Source organism: Piliocolobus tephrosceles, chromosome X, assembly GCF_002776525.5.
Source record: "Piliocolobus tephrosceles isolate RC106 chromosome X, ASM277652v3, whole genome shotgun sequence".
NCBI lineage: Eukaryota > Metazoa > Chordata > Mammalia > Primates > Cercopithecidae > Piliocolobus > Piliocolobus tephrosceles.
In genome coordinates, this window is record NC_045455.1 from 93,668,223 (window position 1) to 93,686,482 (window position 18,260).

Sequence of the window (18,260 nt, forward strand, 5' to 3'; positions counted from 1 at the left end):
GAGAGGCACTGTGCTGTTCGGAACTGAGCTAACACACCACAGAGAGGCACCGTCCTGTTGGGAACTGAGCTAACGCACCGCGGAGAGGCACCGTCCTGTTGGGAACTGAGCTAACGCACCGCGGAGAGGCACCGTCCTGTTGGGAACTGAGCTAACGCACCGCGGAGAGGCACCGTCCTGTTGGGAACTGAGCTAACGCACCGCGGAGAGGTACCGTCCTGTTGGGAACTGAGCTAACGCACCGCGGAGAGGTACCGTCCTGTTGGGAACTGAGCTAACGCACCGCGGAGAGGTACCGTCCTGTTGGGAACTGAGCTAACGCACCGCAGAGAGGCACTGTGCTGTTCGGAACTGAGCTAACGCACTGCAGAGAGGTACTCCATCCACCTCTCAGCAACTGATGCCGGCCCTCGATAATTATACTTTTATTGAGGTATAGTAAGTACTGTAAATTACATAAAATTAAACAACGATCCTTTCAGCTGGCATTTCACAGTAAACAGCATTATATGTTTGAAATTAATTTAGTCATCCACAGAGCCTAAAGCAGTATGCCCCCACTATAATTTAGGATCTCAACCTAAGAATACACATTTTGGTTATAGCATCCCTGTCTTTCTTCCCTAAGGTAGACTATCAAAAACGGCCACAGTTCTTTGTAATTCCTTCCATCAAGAATTCGAGTTCATTTTCTACTACTTGAATCCAGACTGGTAGTGTAATTTGCATTGTCCAATAAAATAGGGTAGAAGTAATACATAATTTTGAGCCTGGGTCTTAAGAGGATTTGCATTGCTTTGTTGCCGCTCCAGGGACTCTTGCCTCTGCCATCATGTGAACAGGCCCGAAGCAGCCTACTGCAGAGTGAGAGACCACATGGGGCCATTCAGCCAAGTCAGGTTATTTTCTTTTCTTTCATTTAAAAAATCTGTTTCCTTCATTCTTTAAAAATATTTTTAATTGACACATAATACTTGTCCATATTTATAAGGTAGAGAGGGATATCTCAATACCTGTATACAATGTGCAATGATCAAATCAGGATAATCAGCATATCTGTCACCTCAAATATTTATCATTCTTTGTGCTGGGAACACTCAACATCCTCTCTATTTAAAAATATACAATAGGCCGGGCGCGGTGGCTCACGCCTGTAATCCCAGCACTTTGGGAGGCCGAGACAGGCGGATCACGAGGTCAGGAGATCGAGACCATCCTGGCTAACACAGTGAAACCCCGTCTCTACTAAAAAATACAAAAACTAGCCGGGCGAGGTGGCGGGCGCCTGTAGTCCCAGCTACTCCGGAGGCTGAGGCAGGAGAATGGCGGGAACCCGGGAGGCGGAGCTTGCAGTGAGCCGAGATCCAGCCACTGCACTCCAGCCTGGGCGACAGAGCGAGACTCCGTCTCAAAAAAATATATATATATATACAATAAATTATTGTTAACTGTAGTCACCCTACAGCACTATAGAACACCAGCACTTATTCCTATCTGTAAGCTTAAATCTGATATTTCTTTGTTGATTTTCTGTCTGGATGATCTGTCCAGTGGTAAGAGTGGAGTGTTAAAGGCCCCAACTGTTACTGCATTGAAGTCTATCTTTCCCTTTAGATCTAATAATATTTGCCTTATCTGAATACTCTAGTGTTGGATACATATATATTTACAATTATTATTATTATTATTATTTTTTTTTTTTTTGAGACGGAGTCTCGCTCTGTCGCCGAGGCTGGAGTGCTGTGGCCGGATCTCGGCTCACTGCAAGCTCCGCCTCCCAGGTTCACGCCATTCTCCTGCCTCAGCCTCCCGAGTAGCTGGGACCACAGGCGCCGGCCACCTCGCCCGCCTAATTTTTTGTATTTTTAGTAGAGACGGGGTTTCACCGTGTTGGCCAGGATGGTCTCGATCTGCTGACCTCGTGATCCGCCCGTCTCAGCCTCCCAAAGTGCTGGGATTACAGGCTTGAGCCACCGCGCCCGGCCTATTTACAATTTTTATATCTTATTGCCAAGTTGATCCCTTTATTATAAAATGACCTTGTTTGTCTCTTCATACAGTTTGACTTAAAGTCTGTTTTATCTGATAAGTATGGCTACCTCTGCTCGCTTTTGGTTTCTGTTTGCCTGAAATATTTTCTTCTATTCCTTCACTTTCAGTCTGTATGAACCGTTACAGGTAAAGTTAGTTTATTGTAGGCAATATACAGTTAGGTCTTTTTTTTTTTTTTTTTTTATCTTGGCAGCCAACTATCTTTTAATTGGGAATTTGATCTGTTTATATTACGTCCAAGGTTACTATTAATAGATGAGGCTTTATCCTGTCATTTTCATTTTTTTCTGGTTGTTTTGTACATCTTTTGTTCTTTTCTTCCCCCTTTGTTTTAAATCTTTGTGGTTTGGTCATTTTCTGTAGTGATAAAGTTTGATTCCTTTCTCTTTCTCATGTGCATATCTGTGCTGCCAGTGAGTTTTATACTTTTGTGTGTTTTCACAATGGTAATTATCCTCTTGCTTCCCGATGTAGAACCACCTTAAGCAGTACTTATAAGGCCAGTTTAGTGGTAATGAATTCCTTCAGTTTTTGCTTGTCTAAGAAATACTTTATTTCTCCCTCATTTCTAGGGGATAGCTCTGCTGGGTATAGTATTCTTGGTTGATAGTTTTGTTTTTTTTTTCCTTCAGTACTTTGAATATATCATCCCATCTCATTGTCTACTGACCTGTAAAGTTTCCACTGGGACATCCACTGTTAATCAAATGGAGGTTCCCTTATATGTGACTTGATGCTTTTTTCTTGCTGTTTTTGATATTTTTGTGTTTTTGTTTTTTGGGTTTTTTTTTTTTTGGATACAGTCTTGCTCTGTCACCCAGGCTATAGTGCAGTGGTGTGATCTTGGCCCACTGCAACCTCCACCTCCTGGGTTTAAGCAATTCTTGTGATTCAGCCTCCCAAGTAACCGGACGTACAGGTTCATGCCACCACAGCCAGCTAATTTTTTTGTATTGTTAGTGGAAATGGAAACATGTTGGCCATGCTCACCTTGAACTCCTGGCCTCAAGTGATCTACCCGCCTCCGCCTCCCGAAGTGCTGGGATAACAGGTGTCAGCCACCACACCTGACGAACATTCCTTCTTTTTGACTTTTGACAGTTTGACTATTATGCACCTCAGAGAAGAACTTTTTGGGTTGAATCTATTTGAGAACCTTTGAGCTTCCTAGATTTTGGCCATCTCTCTCCCATGTCTGTTTTTAAACCTCTTCATTGTACTTTTTTTTTTTTTTTTTTTTTTTGAGACAGGGTCTCCCTCTGCCACCCAGACTGGAGTGCAGTGGTACAATGTTGGCTCACTGCAACCTCCACCTCCTGGGTTCAAGCAATTCTCGTGTCTCAACCTCCCAAGTAGCGTAGATTGCAGGCATGTGCCACCAAGCCCAACTAATTTTTGTATTTTTTTAGAGACAGGATTTCACCATGTTAATCAGGCTTGTCTTGAACTCCTGGCCTCAAGTGATCCACTGCCTTGGCCTCCCAAAGTGCTGGGATAACAGGTGTGACCCACTGCACCTGGACTCTTGATGGTATTGTTATTTTATTCCTTAAATTCTTCAGCTCCAAGATCTCTGTCTGATTTTTAATGACATATATATCCTTGTTGAATTTCTCATAAGATCATAAATTGTTTTTCTAATTTCATTGATTTGTTTATCTATATTCTCTGTATCTCATAGAGTTTCCTTAAGATCATTATTTTGAATTGCTTCTTAGCCATTTGATATACTCGTAAAATTTAGGGTCTGCTAATGGGAAATTATTGTGTTTCTTTGGAGGTGTAATGTTTCCTTGCTTTTTATGTTTCTTGGGGCCCTAAATTGATTTTTGCACATCTGGGGAAACAGTTGCCTCTTCCAACGTTAGGGAGCTTTCATAGAGAAATACTTCTTCCAATAGTTGCCTCCTATAGTGTTCATTGAGTCGGGTGCTTTGACTCTGGTTCTGGGTGGGTGCAGTAATACAGTCTTCATGTGACTTTTTTGGCTGTAATCAGTATTCAGTGGTGTCTGTGAGTGCCTCAGTGGCCTGATGGTGAGTGTGGAGACAGTGGTATGGCTTTTCTGGTGTGGGAGCCATCATTCAGATGAGTTCTCAGGCCCTAGGCATATGCATGCTAGGTGCAGTGGCTTTGCTAGTTGTGGGGTATTGCCACCAGCAGGGTGGGCACCAGGCAGGCCAGTCCTCAGTGCCTTAGAAGTGCATGCAGCATACGGTGGCTCTGCTGGTGAAGGGGGTTGGGCTGTTGGCAGCAGTGGGTGCCAGAAGGGATGGGCCTTGGGTCCTGGGGGGTGCATGTAGCATGTGCTGGCTCTGTCAGTTGAGGGTAGCCAAGTCATTTTAGACTAGTCAGATAGATGAATGAGCTTAGTCGAGACAAGAAATCCTTTCTGCAGGCACCTGAATTGGACAGTTAAGCCCATCCCAGATTCACAAACCACAGTGTCATGGGCCAAATAGTTGCTGTTATCAGCCAGTAAGTTTTGGGGTGGTTTGTAACCACCGGCACAGCTATAACTGGTATCAATTCATTATGATTTTTTTTACTTTAAAGAGTACATTTTTAAAAGAATACTGCCATATCTGGGTCAATATTAAACTTGTGACACATAGTCTGCATTCACTGATAAATGAGTATTTGTCAGATAAAGACCCTTACCTCAATTGGATTTCTATAGAAAGACTGCCTTCCAGAAGATGGAAATGACATAGCGATAATACGTTCTGAAAATCAAAACCATCACTATTAAAAACATTATTATAGATTTCTTATAACATACAAAAAATTAATTTATACATGATCAGACTCCATTTTCACAGAAAAAAAAAAACTTTTAAGATTGAGGTTGACAGAAAAGAGCTAATACTCAGAATAATCAAATAACATATTAAATGATCCAACAGAATGACCGTCAAACTGGCATGGCGTTCTTAAGACTCCACTAGTACTAACCATATGCCATGTACTTATGTTGGCCTCAGTAAGAAGCTCTCCCTGTTCTTAGAATTTATTTCTTGGTCGGGCGCGGTGGCTCAAGCCTGTAATCCCAGCACTTTGGGAGGCCGAGACGGGTGGATCACGAGGTCAGGAGATCGAGACCATCCTGGCTAACACGGTGAAACCCCGTCTCTACTAAAAAATACAAAAAACTAGCCGGGCGACGTGGCGGCGCCTGTAGTCCCAGCTACCCAGGAGGCTGAGGCAGGAGAATGGCGTGAACCCGGGAGGCGGAGCTTGCAGTGAGCTGAGATCTGGCCACAGCACTCCAGCCTGGGTGACAGAGCGAGACTCCGTCTCAAAAAAAAAAAAAAAAAAAAAAAAAAAGAATTTATTTCTTATCTTAAATACCAGAGAAAATCCAAGAGTTCTGGCCACCAGTGATGGTGGGAACTCCCAAGGTGCTTTGCAGCCCTCTGACTCAGAAAACCTGAGATCTACAAAGCACTGACCTCATTCTCTGGGGTTCTAGGATGAGAAGAGATCCCTGGGATCTCTGGGATCCCTGAAACTCAGAATAACTACTAGAGCTTAATAAATTGAAACTGAAATGGAGTCAGCTGAAAATCCATTCAAGTTCCTATGCTGCGACCAAGTAGTCCTGAATTGAGAAGACATGCAGATCTTCCATTGCTAAGGCTAAACCACAAATGTGTCACACTATCACAGTGGCATATATCCTCATGAATAAAGAATATTTTGAATGAATGTGTCTTAGATGAGGTAAAAAAAAAAAATACAATTACAAGAAAAAGTGAAGTAATACAAGTAAATCAACAGTTAAGTGTCACAAACCTGTAACATAAGTGAGGTCTAGGTCAAATCCATCCCTTGTGTATCGCCTTTTGTTTTCTGAAACCTAAGAGTTTAAAAGCATCGTTAGTTTGTGAAACATTCATCAACATAAAAATAAAAACATTATACAGTATAGATATCAACCCTTGCCAATGGGTCCCAAAACACAAAATGGTTTTTCTGAATCATAAGCGTGTTTTGCCACTTACCAGCCTTCTCATCAGCTTTTCAAGTTGTCTTTTTTGATGAATCAGATGAAAAATTCTTATCAGAATAATAAGTCGTAGAAGTCGAACGAAATGTATCCATCTAATAATAAATTTAAAAGATCCATTTTTGCTTCAGAAACAGAATTTTTTCAATATAAACTACGTCTAGAGCAGCAGTTATTAACCAGAGGCAATTTTCCCTCCTCTCCCCAGTTACCGACCTTGCGGATATTTGGCAGTGTCTGGAGGCATTTAGGTTTTCCCAACTGATGTGTGTGTGTGTGTGTGTGTGTGTGTTACTTACATCTAGTGAATAGAGGCCAGGAATTTTGCTAAACATCCTGCAGTTAATATAACTGCTCACCACCCTCTCATGACAATGATCTGGCCCAAAATGTCAGTAATGCTGAGGTTGAGAAATTCTGGTCTAGAGAAATACTGATACAATAGACTCTTAGCATTTGTAAATTTAATTTTGGGATTTAAGACTAGCATTTTCAATTTTTCCACATCAAAAATTGATTATTCTTGTTCATCTCTGTTATTCCCATGAGTAAGAGAGGTTCACTTCAGCTGCTAATGCACATCAGGCAGGCAACAGATTGAGATACTTCCAAAGTGTGCTAGCTGGTATCTCTCCTCCCATCAGAAACACCGACGCAGAGAGCTGATGGTCTGGACTAGTGCTTCTCTGATTTGGGCACATGTAAATAAGAGCCACCTGGAAGAGCTTGTTAAGCTGCCAATTGCTGGGTCCCAGAGACACTGATTCAGTGGGTCCCGGGTGGGGCCTAAGGTATCTTTCTTCTTATATTTCTAGCAAGCTCTCAAGTGCTGCTGAGGTTTCTAGTCAGAGGACCACATTGGCTAAGGTTATTTTCAAATAGCTCCAAAAGCCTATCACTTAACTTGCTTAGTTGGGGCCTGAGCTGTAGTCCAGGGAAGCCAGGGTACGAAAAGAAATCAGCTATTTGACCCATGAACAAGCTTAGGAAGCCACCGTCTACATCCCAGTATACATTTGATTTTTCATTTTCCTCACACTCACAGTAAAAAAAAGAAAAAAAAAATGTCACCAGGTCCTCATACACTCTTTAGTTTCCTAATCCCTAAGAATTCTAACTTTGCCTACGCTTTCTTTGCTTCTACCACAACTATACTGCAAAACTCCACCAATGTGTTGCCACACCTGTCATCTCCTACTTTCTGTTCTGTTTGCTATTTTTTAGAAACTCATGATTGAAGTCACTCTAATTTTGCATATGCTCAAATAAATTCCCTCTTGGCTGTAGGAAAAATCCAGACGGAACATTTCGTGTGTAAGGGATTTGTAGTTGAAGCACAGAGGGGAATTGTTTTTAATATAAAATTTTTTGATATAGCACATATTAAACTGATAAGAATATTATACTTGATCTTAGCCAAAAGGCCAAAAAATGATACAAATGGCAATTTGGATGAGAACTTTGAAATGTAGGAAGTTAAAGTCAGTACAAGAGTAAAGGTCCTTCTCTGGGTGCTCCATCTTCTTTATTCCATTAATACTTAGTGTGTGTGCTCTTCACTGCTCCCCAGATATCACACTCTTTTCGTTTCAAAGTATGTGGGAATTTACCTAAACATTTCATTTTGAAGCAATGTATTTGGTATAGAATGAGAACATTTGAAGTTTAAAAGATTATATAGAATAAAAGCCACAGAAAATGCAAAATTAATGAAAAGCTTTAAGAGAGGTAAGTCTTACATTTCATACCTGGGAATATTCCTAAGAAACTCAATGTCAACAAAAATGTAAACGACATCAACCAGCAGAGGAGTCACGATAACGGCGGTATCTAAAACGTTACATAAGTCAGAAAAATACTGCTGTCTCCTGTAATATAAAACAAACAAAGTTCATTCCCCCCGCAAGAAGAGATAGGAATATTTAAAGAACACAAACTATTGACTCATCCACATTAAGAATTCTACTTTCATGAATTATTTAAAATGTATTTTCTAGAGTAGACTAAGGGGAAAATATAACATTCATGGGAAGTTTTCAAACACTAAAGTTATATTAATCATTTGACACATATATATATGACTAAAGCACCAACATGGCAATTCAAGTGCCATGATACAACTAAATGCGTAATAATCACCCTTATCATGGACAGTGGGGTATCTATCCCCTCAAGCATTTGTCATTCATGTTACAAACAACCCAATTACACTCTTTCAGTCATTTAAAAATATACAATCAAGTTATCGTTGACCATGGTCAATCTATTGTGCTATCAAATAGTAGGTGTTACTCATTCTATTTTTTTGTATCCATTAACCATCTCTATCTCCCACCCCCAAGCCCCTACTACCATTCCCAGCCTCTGATGACCATCCTTCTACTCTCTAGATCTGTGAGTTCAATTGTTGTTTTTTTTTTTTCTAGAGCCCCAAAGTAAGTGAGAACATGTGAGGTTTGTCCTTCTGTGCCTGGCTTATTTCACCTAACAAACATAGTGATCTCCAGTTCCATCCATGTTGTTCCAAATGACAGGATCTCTTTTTTTTTTTTCTTTTTTTTTGAGATGGAGTTTCAGTGTTTTTACCCAGGCTGGAGTGCAATGGCACGATCTTGGCTCACTGCAACCTCCACCTCCCGGGTTCAAGCGATTCTCCTGCCTCAGCCTCACAAGTAGCTGGGATTACAGGCGCCCGGCACCACACCCAGCTAATTTTTGTATTTTTAGTAGAGATGGGGTTTCGCCATGTTGGTCAGGCTGGTCTCGAACTCCTGGCCTCAGGTGATCTGCCCACCTCAGCCTCCCAAAGTGCTGGGATTACAGGTGTGAGCCACCACACTCGGCCAGGATCTTATTGTTTTTTATGGCTAAATAATACTCTCTTGTGTATATGTACTATATTTTCTTTATCCATTCATCTGTTGATGGACACAAGTTGCTTCCCAATCTTAGCTATTATGAACAGTGCTGCAACAAACAGGGAATGCAGATATCTCTTCTATATACTGATTTCCTTTCTTGTGGGTATCTACTCAGCAGTGGGATTGCTGGATCATATGGTAGCTCTATTTTTAGTTTTTTGAGGAACCTCCAAACTGTTCTCCAAAGTGATTCTACTAATTTACATTTCCATGAATGGTGTATGAGGGTTCTCTTATCTTCACATCTTTGTCAGGATTTGTTAGTGCCTGACTTTTGGATATAAACCGTTTTAGCTGGGGTGAGATGATATCTCATTGTAGTTTTCTACACTGCCAATTTCTCTAATGATCTATAATGTTAAGCATCTCTTGATATGCCTGTTTATGTATGTTTTCTTTTGAGAAATGCATATGCAAATCTTATGCTCACTAAAATAGTTAGATTATCAGATTTTTTCCTAGAGAGTTGTTTGGGCTCCTTACATACTCTGGTTATTAATCCCTTTTCAGATGGGTAGTTTGCAAATATTTTCTACCACTCTGTGGGCTGTCTCTTCACTTTGTTAATTATTTCCTTTGCTATGAAGAAGCTTTTTAAGTTGATGCAATCCCATTTGTCCATTTTTGCTTTGGTTGCCTGTGCTTGTCCGGTATGGCCCAAGTAATTTTTGCTCCGACCAATGTCCTGGAGATTCTTCCCAATGTTCTCTTGTAGTATAGCAGTTTCTTTTTTTTTTTTTTTTTGAGACGGAGTCTCGCTCTGCCACCCAGGCTGGAGTGCAGTGGCCGGATCTCAGCTCACTGCAAGCTCCGCCTCCTGGGTTTATGCCATTCTCCTGCCTCAGCCTCCGGAGTAGCTGGGACTACAGGCGCCGCCACCTCGCCCGGCTAGTTTTTTGTATTTTTTTAGTAGAGACGGGGTTTTACCGTGTTCGCCAGGATGGTCTCGATCTCCTGACCTCGTGATCCGCCCGCCTCGGCCTCCCAAAGTGCTGGGATTACAGGCTTGAGCCACCGCGCCCGGCAGTACAGCAGTTTCATTGAGGTCTTACATTTAAGTCTTTAATCCACGTTGATTTGATTTTTTTATATGGTGAGAGGTAGGGATCTAGGTGCATTATTCTGTATGTGTATATCCAGTTTCCCCAGAGCCATTTGTTGAAGAGAAGTCTTTTGTTCAATGTATGTTCTTGGCACATTTATGAAAAATGAGTTCACTGTAAGTGTGTGGATTTGTTCCTGGGTTCTCTATTCTGTTCCAGTGGTCTATATGTCTGTTTTTATGCCAGTGCCATGGTGTTTTTGTTATATAGTTCTGTAGTATAATTTGAAGTCAGGTAATGTGATTCCTCCAGCTTTGTTCTTTTTGCTTAGAATAGCTTTGGCTATTCTGGGTCTTTTGAGGCTCCACATAAATTTTAGGATTGTTTCTTCTATTTCTGTGAAGAGTGTCATTCATATTTTGACACGGAGTGCAATGAATCTGTAAATTGCTTTGGATAGTATGGACATTTAAACAATATTGATTCTTCCAATCCATGAACATGCAATCTCTTTCCATTTCTTGGTGTCCTCTTCAATTTCTTTCTTCAGTGTTTTATCATTTTCATTATAAAGGTCTTACACTTCTTTGGTTAGGTTAATTTCAAGGTATTTAATTTTATTTGTGGCTATTGTATATAGGACCACTTTTTAAATGTCCTTTCCAAATGGTTCACTGTTGACATATAGAAATGCTACTGATTTTTGTACATTGATTTTGTATCCTGCAACTTTGCTGAATTTATCAATTCTAAGTTTTTTGTGGCGTCTTTAGTATTTTCCAAATAAAATGTGTCATCTGCAAACACAAGGATAATTTTATTTCTTCCATCCCAATTTGGATTTCTTTTTATATTCCCTTTCTTTCTTTCTCTTCTATGATGGCTCTAGCAAGGACTTCCAGTACTATGTTGAGTAACAGTGGTAAAAGTGGGCATCCTCGTTGTGTTCTAGATTGCAGAGGAAAGCTTTCCAGTGTGGTATTGACTGGGTCTGTCATATATGGTTTTTATTATGTTGAGGTATGTTACATGAGGTATGTTACCAGTTTTTTTAGGGTGTTTACCATGAAGGGATGTTGGGTTTTATCAAATGCTTTTTAGCATCAACTGAAATGATCTTATGGTTTTTATCCTTTACTGTGCTGATATAATGTATCGCATTGATTGATTTGCAAATATTGAACCATTCTTGCATCCCAGAGGTCCATCCCACTTGTCATGATGAATGATCTTTCCCATATATTGTTGAATTCAGTTTTCTACTATCTTGTTGAGGATTTTTGCATCAATATTTATCAGATATGTTGGCATTTTTTTTTGGTTTTTGTTTTGCTTTTTTTTTGAGACTGAGTCTTACTCTGTCACCCAGGCTGGAATGCAGTGGCATGATCTCAGCTCACTGCAACCTCTGCCTCCCAGGTTCAAGTGATTCTCCTGCCTTGGCCTCAGGAGTAGCTAAAATTACAGGCGCCCAGTCACCACACCCAACTAATTTTCATATTTTTAGTAGAGACGGGGTTTCACCATACTGGCCAGGCTGGTCTTGAACTCCTGACCTCCAGTAAACCACCCACCTCTGCCTCCCAAAGTGCTGGGATTACAGGAGTGAGCCACCACTTCCAGCCTATGGGTGTCTTTATGGGAGAAGAGTGTTTCTTGTAGGCAACAGATCAATGGGTCTATTTATTTATTTATTGAGATGAAGTCTTGCTCTGTCACCAGGCTGGAGTGCAGTGGTGCCATCTCGGCTCGTTGCAACCTCTGCCTCCCGGATTCAAGCTATTCTCCTGCCTCAGCCTCCTGAATAGCTGGGACTACAGGTGCGTACCATCATGCCCAGTTAATTTTTGTATTTTTAGTAGAGACAGGGTTTCACCATGTTTGCCAGGATGGTCTCTATCTCTTGACCTTGTGATCCACCTGCCTTGGCCTCCCAAAGTGCTCGGATTACAGGCGTGAGCCACCGTGCCTGGCTGGGTCTTGTTTTTTCATCCATTCATCCACTCTGTCTTTTGATTGAAAAGTTTAGTCTGCTGACACTCAACATTATTATTGATAAGTAAGGACTTACTCCTGCCATTTTGTTATTTTTTTTACTGGTTGTTTTGGGGTCTTCTCTTCCTTCTTTCCTTCCTGTCTTCCATTAGTGAAGGTAATTTTCTCTGGTGATATGATTTAGTTACTTGCTTTTTATTTTTCATGTATCCATTGTTATGTCTTTTGGGTTGAGGTTACCATGAGGCTTGTAAATACTATCTTATAACCCATTATTTTAATCTTATAATAACTTCACACTCTTTTCATAAACTAGTAAAAAGAAAACTAATAAAAACTCTACAACTTAGTGTCCCTATTTTTTAACTTTTTATTTCCATCTTATTACGCCATTTATGTCTTGAAAAGTTGTAGTTAATATATTTGATTGGCTCATAGTTTAGTCTCTCTACTTAGAATAAGAGTAGTTTATACATCATAGTTACAGTGTTATAACATTCTGCATTTTTCTGTGGACCTACTATTACCAGTGAGTTTTATACCTTCAGGTTGTTACTTATTGCTCATTAATGTCCTTGTCTTTCTGATTGAAGTACTCCCTTTAGCATTTCTTCTAGGACAGTTCTGGTGTTGACAAAATCCCTCAGCTTTTGTGTGGAAAAGTCTTTATTTCTCCTTCACTTTGAAGGATATTTTCACTGGATCCACTGTTCTAGGGTAAATGTTTTTTTCCTTCAGCACTTTCAATATGTCATGCCTCTCTCTCCTGGCCTGAAACGTTTCTACTAAAGAGTCTGCTGCCAGATATATTGTAGCTCCATTGTATATTATTGGTTTCTCTTCTCTTGCTGCTTTTAAGATTCTTTCTTTATCCTTGATCTTTGGGACTGTGATTAATAAATGCCCTGAGGTAGTCTTCTTTGAGTTACATCTCCTTGGTGTTTTATAACTTTCTTGTACTTGGATGTTGGTATCTTTCTGTGGGTTTGGGAAGTTCTGTTACTATCCCTTTGAATAAGCTTTCTACACCCCCCACCTCCTCTTTAAGGTCAATACCACTTAGATTTGTCTCTTTGAAGCTATTTTCTAGATCCTGTAGGCATGCATCATTGTTTTTTGTTCTTTCCTTTGTCTCCTCTATGTATTTTGAAATAGCCTGTCTTCAAGCTCATTAATTCTTTCTTCTGCTTGATCAGTTCTGCTATTAAAAGACTCTAATGCATTCTTTGGTGTGCCAGTTACGTTTTTTGGCTCCAGAATTTCTGCTTGATTGTTTTACATTATTTCAATCACTTTGTTAAACTTATCCAATAGAATTATGAATTCCTCATCTGTGTTATCTTCTTTGAGTTTCCTCAACATAGCTATTTTGATTTCTTTGTCTAAAAGGTCATATATCTCTGTTTCTACAGGGTTGCCCCCTGGTGTCTTATTTAGTTCATTTGGTGAGGTCATGTTTTCCTGGATAGTGTTGATGCTAGCAGACGTTCTTTGGTGTCCGGGCATTGAAGAGTTAGGTATTTATTGTAGTTTTCACTGTCAGGGCTTGTTTGTACCCATCTTCCTTGGGAAGGCTTTCCAGATATGTGAAAGAACTTGGATATTGTGATCTAAGCTGTATCTGCTTTAGGGGTCACCCCAAGCCTCCTAAACTCTGTGGTTCTTGCAGACTCATAGTGATACTGCCTTAATGGTCTAGGACAAGATCCAGGATAATTCTCTGCGTTACCAAAAAGAGACTCTTGTTCCCTTCCCTTACTTTCTCCCAAACAAACAGAGTCTCTCTCCCTCTCTGTTCTGAGGCACCTAAAGCTTGGGGTTGTGTGACACAAGCACCCCTGTGGCCACCACTACTGTGACTACACTGGGGCAGACCTGAGGCCAGCACAGCACTGGGTCTTGCCCAAGACCTGCTGTAGCCACTCCTTAGCTATTGTGTAAGTTTGCTGAAGGCCGTGGGACTCTACAATCATCACATGGTAAAAACAGCCAGGCCTGTGTCCTTCCCTTCAGGATGGGAAGTTCTCCCAGCCTCTGGGTGGATCCAAAGGCGCTGTCTCTGGGAATCAGGGCCTAGATCAAAAACTTTATTTATTTATTTTTGAGACAGAGTCTCACTCTGTCGCCCAAACTGGAGTGTAGTGGCCGGATCTCAGCTCATTGCAAGCTCTGCCTTTCGGGTTCACGCCATTCTCCTGCCTCAGCCTCCAGAGTAGCTGGGACTATAGGCACCCGCCACCTCGCCCAGCTAGTTTTTTGTATTTTTTAGTAGAGACAGGGTTTCACTGGGTTAGCTAGGATGGTCTCAATCTCCTCACCTTGTGATCTGCCCGTCTCGGCCTCCCAAAGTGCTGGGATTACAGGCTTGAGCCACCGTGCCCGGCCTAGATCAAAAACTTTAAAATTCTACCTAGTATTTTATTGTGCTACGGCTGTCACTCAAACCACAAGATGCAGTCCCTCCCACTCTTTCCACCCCTCTCCAAAGGCAGAGGGGCATCAATCCATGGCCACCTCAAACACAGACCATGGGGGGTACTGCCAGACTACCACCAATGTTCTCATAAGGCCCAAAGGCTCTTAAGTCAGTTTGTGGTGAATGCTCCTGTGAATTATTTTAAAATGTTTCTGTTTGTTTTTTTGTTTTGTTTTGTTTTGTTTTTGAGATGGAGTCTCACCCTGTCACCCAGGCTAGAGTGCAATGGCGTGATCTTGGCTCAATGCAACTTCTGCCTCTCAGGTTCAAATGATTTTCCTGCCTCAGCCTCCCAAGCCGCTGGGATTACAGGCACCCACCACCACGCCCAGCTAATTTTTCTATTTTTAGTAGAGACGGGGTTTCACCATGTTGGCCAGGATTGTCTCTAACTCCTGACATTGGGGTCCTCCCACCTCAGCCTCCCACAGTGCTTCTTATAAAAGTACAAAACAGTTAATGCATTATAAAAATAATCAAACTTACCCTTCAACAAATACTCGAAGAAGAATATCCATGAGAAAAAATAAGGCAATAGCTAGAGAAATACAACGATACACCAAAGGAATATAAAGTTTGCTATCATTGAAAATCAGGTCGGCAAGGAGGAGAGTGACATCCAGTAAGACCAGGAAAACTCCAAATAATCTAAAATAAATAAATAAATAAATAAATAAATAAATAAATAAATAAATAAATAAATAAATAAAATAAATTCAAAGATAAAGGGGCTTTTGTCCCTATAGCTATACTATATTTAGGTCACTGATCGGGTACCAAAATGTTATTATTTAGTATTAAGCTGCCCAGTGGCAGGAAAAACTGTAATGCCTCAGAATCTCAGAAAGTCACTGTTTTCACCCAATAGAAGCAGTTCTTAATAAACAAAATTTTCACCAAACCACTTCACAAGATATTATCATGCCCTTTCATAGTAGACACATCAGACCAACACCTCAAGAGAAAAGTAAAACTGAATTAAAATCTCCTGTGTGTTTGTAAATTCTTCTTAAACTTTGAGAATGTCATAAGAAATTTATACCAATTTCTCATAAAAAATAAACCCTCAATCTGGATAATTCTAAAGAATTTATTAATAAAAACCAAATGAAAGCATGAGTAACATATGCTCGTAAAAGACCAAGATTTTTCATCAGTGACTTTCTCAACAAGTACATGATTCCATATTTATGGGTGCTTCTAGCACAGTGATGGGCACATAAGTCTTGAACTCTAAAGTACCTCCTGCCACTTGCTGTTACATATTCCAAATACATTCTCCATTAATTGATTAGACTATTTGCCTAATCTATGAAGATGAATTAGTCTTCGAAGTAGTTTTTTAAAAACTTGCAGCTCAAATTAAAATAATATTAATTCAAAAGGAAACAATCACATTGCATAAATCTGTATTATAGTATGAAATCTTACTCTTACGTAGAGAAGAGTCTAAGTAAATTGTTGCCAGAATTAAAGAGTAATTCTAGATGTATAAGGTACTTAATAAAACACTTTACTAATAATTATAGAATTTTAAGATTTGATTTTCATTAATGTTACTTTTGCAGATGGATGAAAAACAATATTAATAAGTTGCTATTAATCTTAGGCAAAAGCCATTTATTTGCAAGTCTTAATGTCCAGCTTAAACCAAAATTCCATGATAAATTAGATTACATTAGATGGGGCACATGGCTACTTAGCAACTGACGGACAGTGGAAATGCTTTTTTGTTTTTTTATTTCAGTCTTTCTCATTGAAGTATTAAGTCTCATATATATATATTTTTTTTCTTTTTTTAAAAGACGGAGCATTGCTCTGTTGCCCAGGCTGCAGTGCAGTGGTGCAATTTCAGCTCACTGCAACCTGTGCCTTCTTTTTGTATTTTTAGTAGAGATGGGGTTTCACCATGTTAGCCAGGCTGGTCTTGAACTCCTGACTTTAGGTTATCCACCCACTTCAGCCTCCCAGAGTGCTGGGATTACAGGCATGAGCCACCATGCCCAGACAAGTCTCAGATATATTTAACACATGGTGTTTTCTATGTCTCACATACCCAAATGCAAAGGATGATACAATAGAACGCGCAATTTTCTTAATCTTGCTGCTGCAAAAAGAAGTAAAAATAAAATTAATCAGATTTCTTCTAACATATATTGTAAGTTTAACCAAAAAACAAAGGCCTTTATAAATACAATTTTAAAAGAAAGTTATTCAGAAGTTGTATGACAAAATGCTTTTTACTAATAGGTAAAATTTATTCTTTCTGTTCCATAAGTATTTTACTTTGCTATCCAGAATATATGCAAATAAGACAGTAAACTTTGGATGTTTAGTAACATTTCCATTGCATGCAAAGCCCCAACCCCAACTTTATGGCAATACGGACTAAACTTAAACTTGTGGTCATCAACTCAAGGAGAATAGCATGAAGACAGAAAAGGGTGGTAGAAGAGAACTGTATTTTAATGCCAGCCTGGGCAAGTCATCAAACTTTGGCCAGATCTCAGTTTCCACCGCAAAAAAATAAGGCATTTCAGGAATGAGCATAGGGAGTAAATGATGCTCTTGTCATCTCTCCAAACTAGACACCTAGTGAAGAGATACACATTAGCAAGAGTCGCATTTGACGTTGCAAATGAACTTCAGAGCTAAGACATTTTAGTAAGATATACTTCAAAGGAGAAACACCCGAAAGACTGGGCTCCTTCCATTAATCAAAGGAAGGAGAACCTGTTTGATGAAGACTCCAGTAATGCCTCATTTTACCTTATGGCTGGAGACAAGGTAGCTGATGAGGAACAATTCTTTTGTCCTGCTGAAGCCTCCTGTGTTGGAGGCTCTTCAGGAGGAGAAGTCTTCAGGAAGTTTCTGTCACACTGAAGCCTCCAACACAGGACTCAAATTCCACCCCGAGAGCCAAGAATCCTAAGACAATGCTCACAGCCTGGGCCTGAGACTAGAGAACAAAGAGGGCAGATAATGAGCAGAACTGGGGCACTGCCAAAATTGGCCCTTGACATGAAGAGACATTTCTCAAAAGAAGACATACATGTGGCCAACAAGCATATGAAGAAAAGCTCAATATCACAGATTAGAGAAACGCAAATCAAAACCACAATGAGATACCATTTCACACCAGTCAGAATGGCTATTACTAAAAAGTCAAAAAATAACAGATGCTGGCAAGGTTGCAGAGAAAAGGGAACACTTATACATTGTTGGTGGGAGTGTAAATTATTTCAACCATCGTAAAGAGCAGTACGGCAACACCTTGAAGAGCTAAAAGCAGAACTACTATTTGACTGAGCAATCCCATTACTGGGTATATACCCAGAGGAATATAAATCATTCTACTATAAAGATACATGCACATGAATGCTCACTGCAGCACTATTTACAACAGCAAAGACATGGAATCAACCTAGGTATCCATCAATGACAGATTGCATAAAGAAAATATGGTACGGCCGGGCGCGGTGGCTCAAGCCTGTAATCCCAGCACTTTGGGAGGCCGAGACAGGTGGATCACGAGGTCAGGAGATCGAGACCATCCTGGCTAACACGGTGAAACCCCGTCTCTACTAAAAAAAATACAAAAAACTAGCCGGGCGAGGTGGCGGTGCCTGTAGTCCCAGCTACACGGGAGGCTGAGGCAGGAGAATGGCGTAAACCCGGGGGTCGGAGCTCGCAGTGAGCTGAGATCTGGCCACTGCACTCCAGCCTAGGCGACAGAGCGAGACTCCGTCTCAAAAAAAAAAAAA

At 40.4% G+C, this 18,260-nt stretch overlaps 1 protein-coding gene and 1 pseudogene across 1 annotated transcript in view; both read right to left on the reverse strand.

Annotated features, from left to right (window-relative positions):
* TPTE2 (transmembrane phosphoinositide 3-phosphatase and tensin homolog 2) overlaps positions 1–18,260 on the reverse strand; it is a 79,834-nt gene that overhangs the window by 40,476 nt on the left and 21,098 nt on the right. The window contains 6 exon segments of the mRNA XM_023190639.2: positions 4,714–4,778; positions 5,848–5,911; positions 6,057–6,156; positions 7,810–7,929; positions 14,983–15,144; positions 16,553–16,603. Coding sequence (XP_023046407.1) covers positions 4,714–4,778; positions 5,848–5,911; positions 6,057–6,156; positions 7,810–7,929; positions 14,983–15,144; positions 16,553–16,603 — 562 coding nt within the window.
* On the reverse strand, positions 7,323–7,497 carry LOC111525323 (annotated as a pseudogene).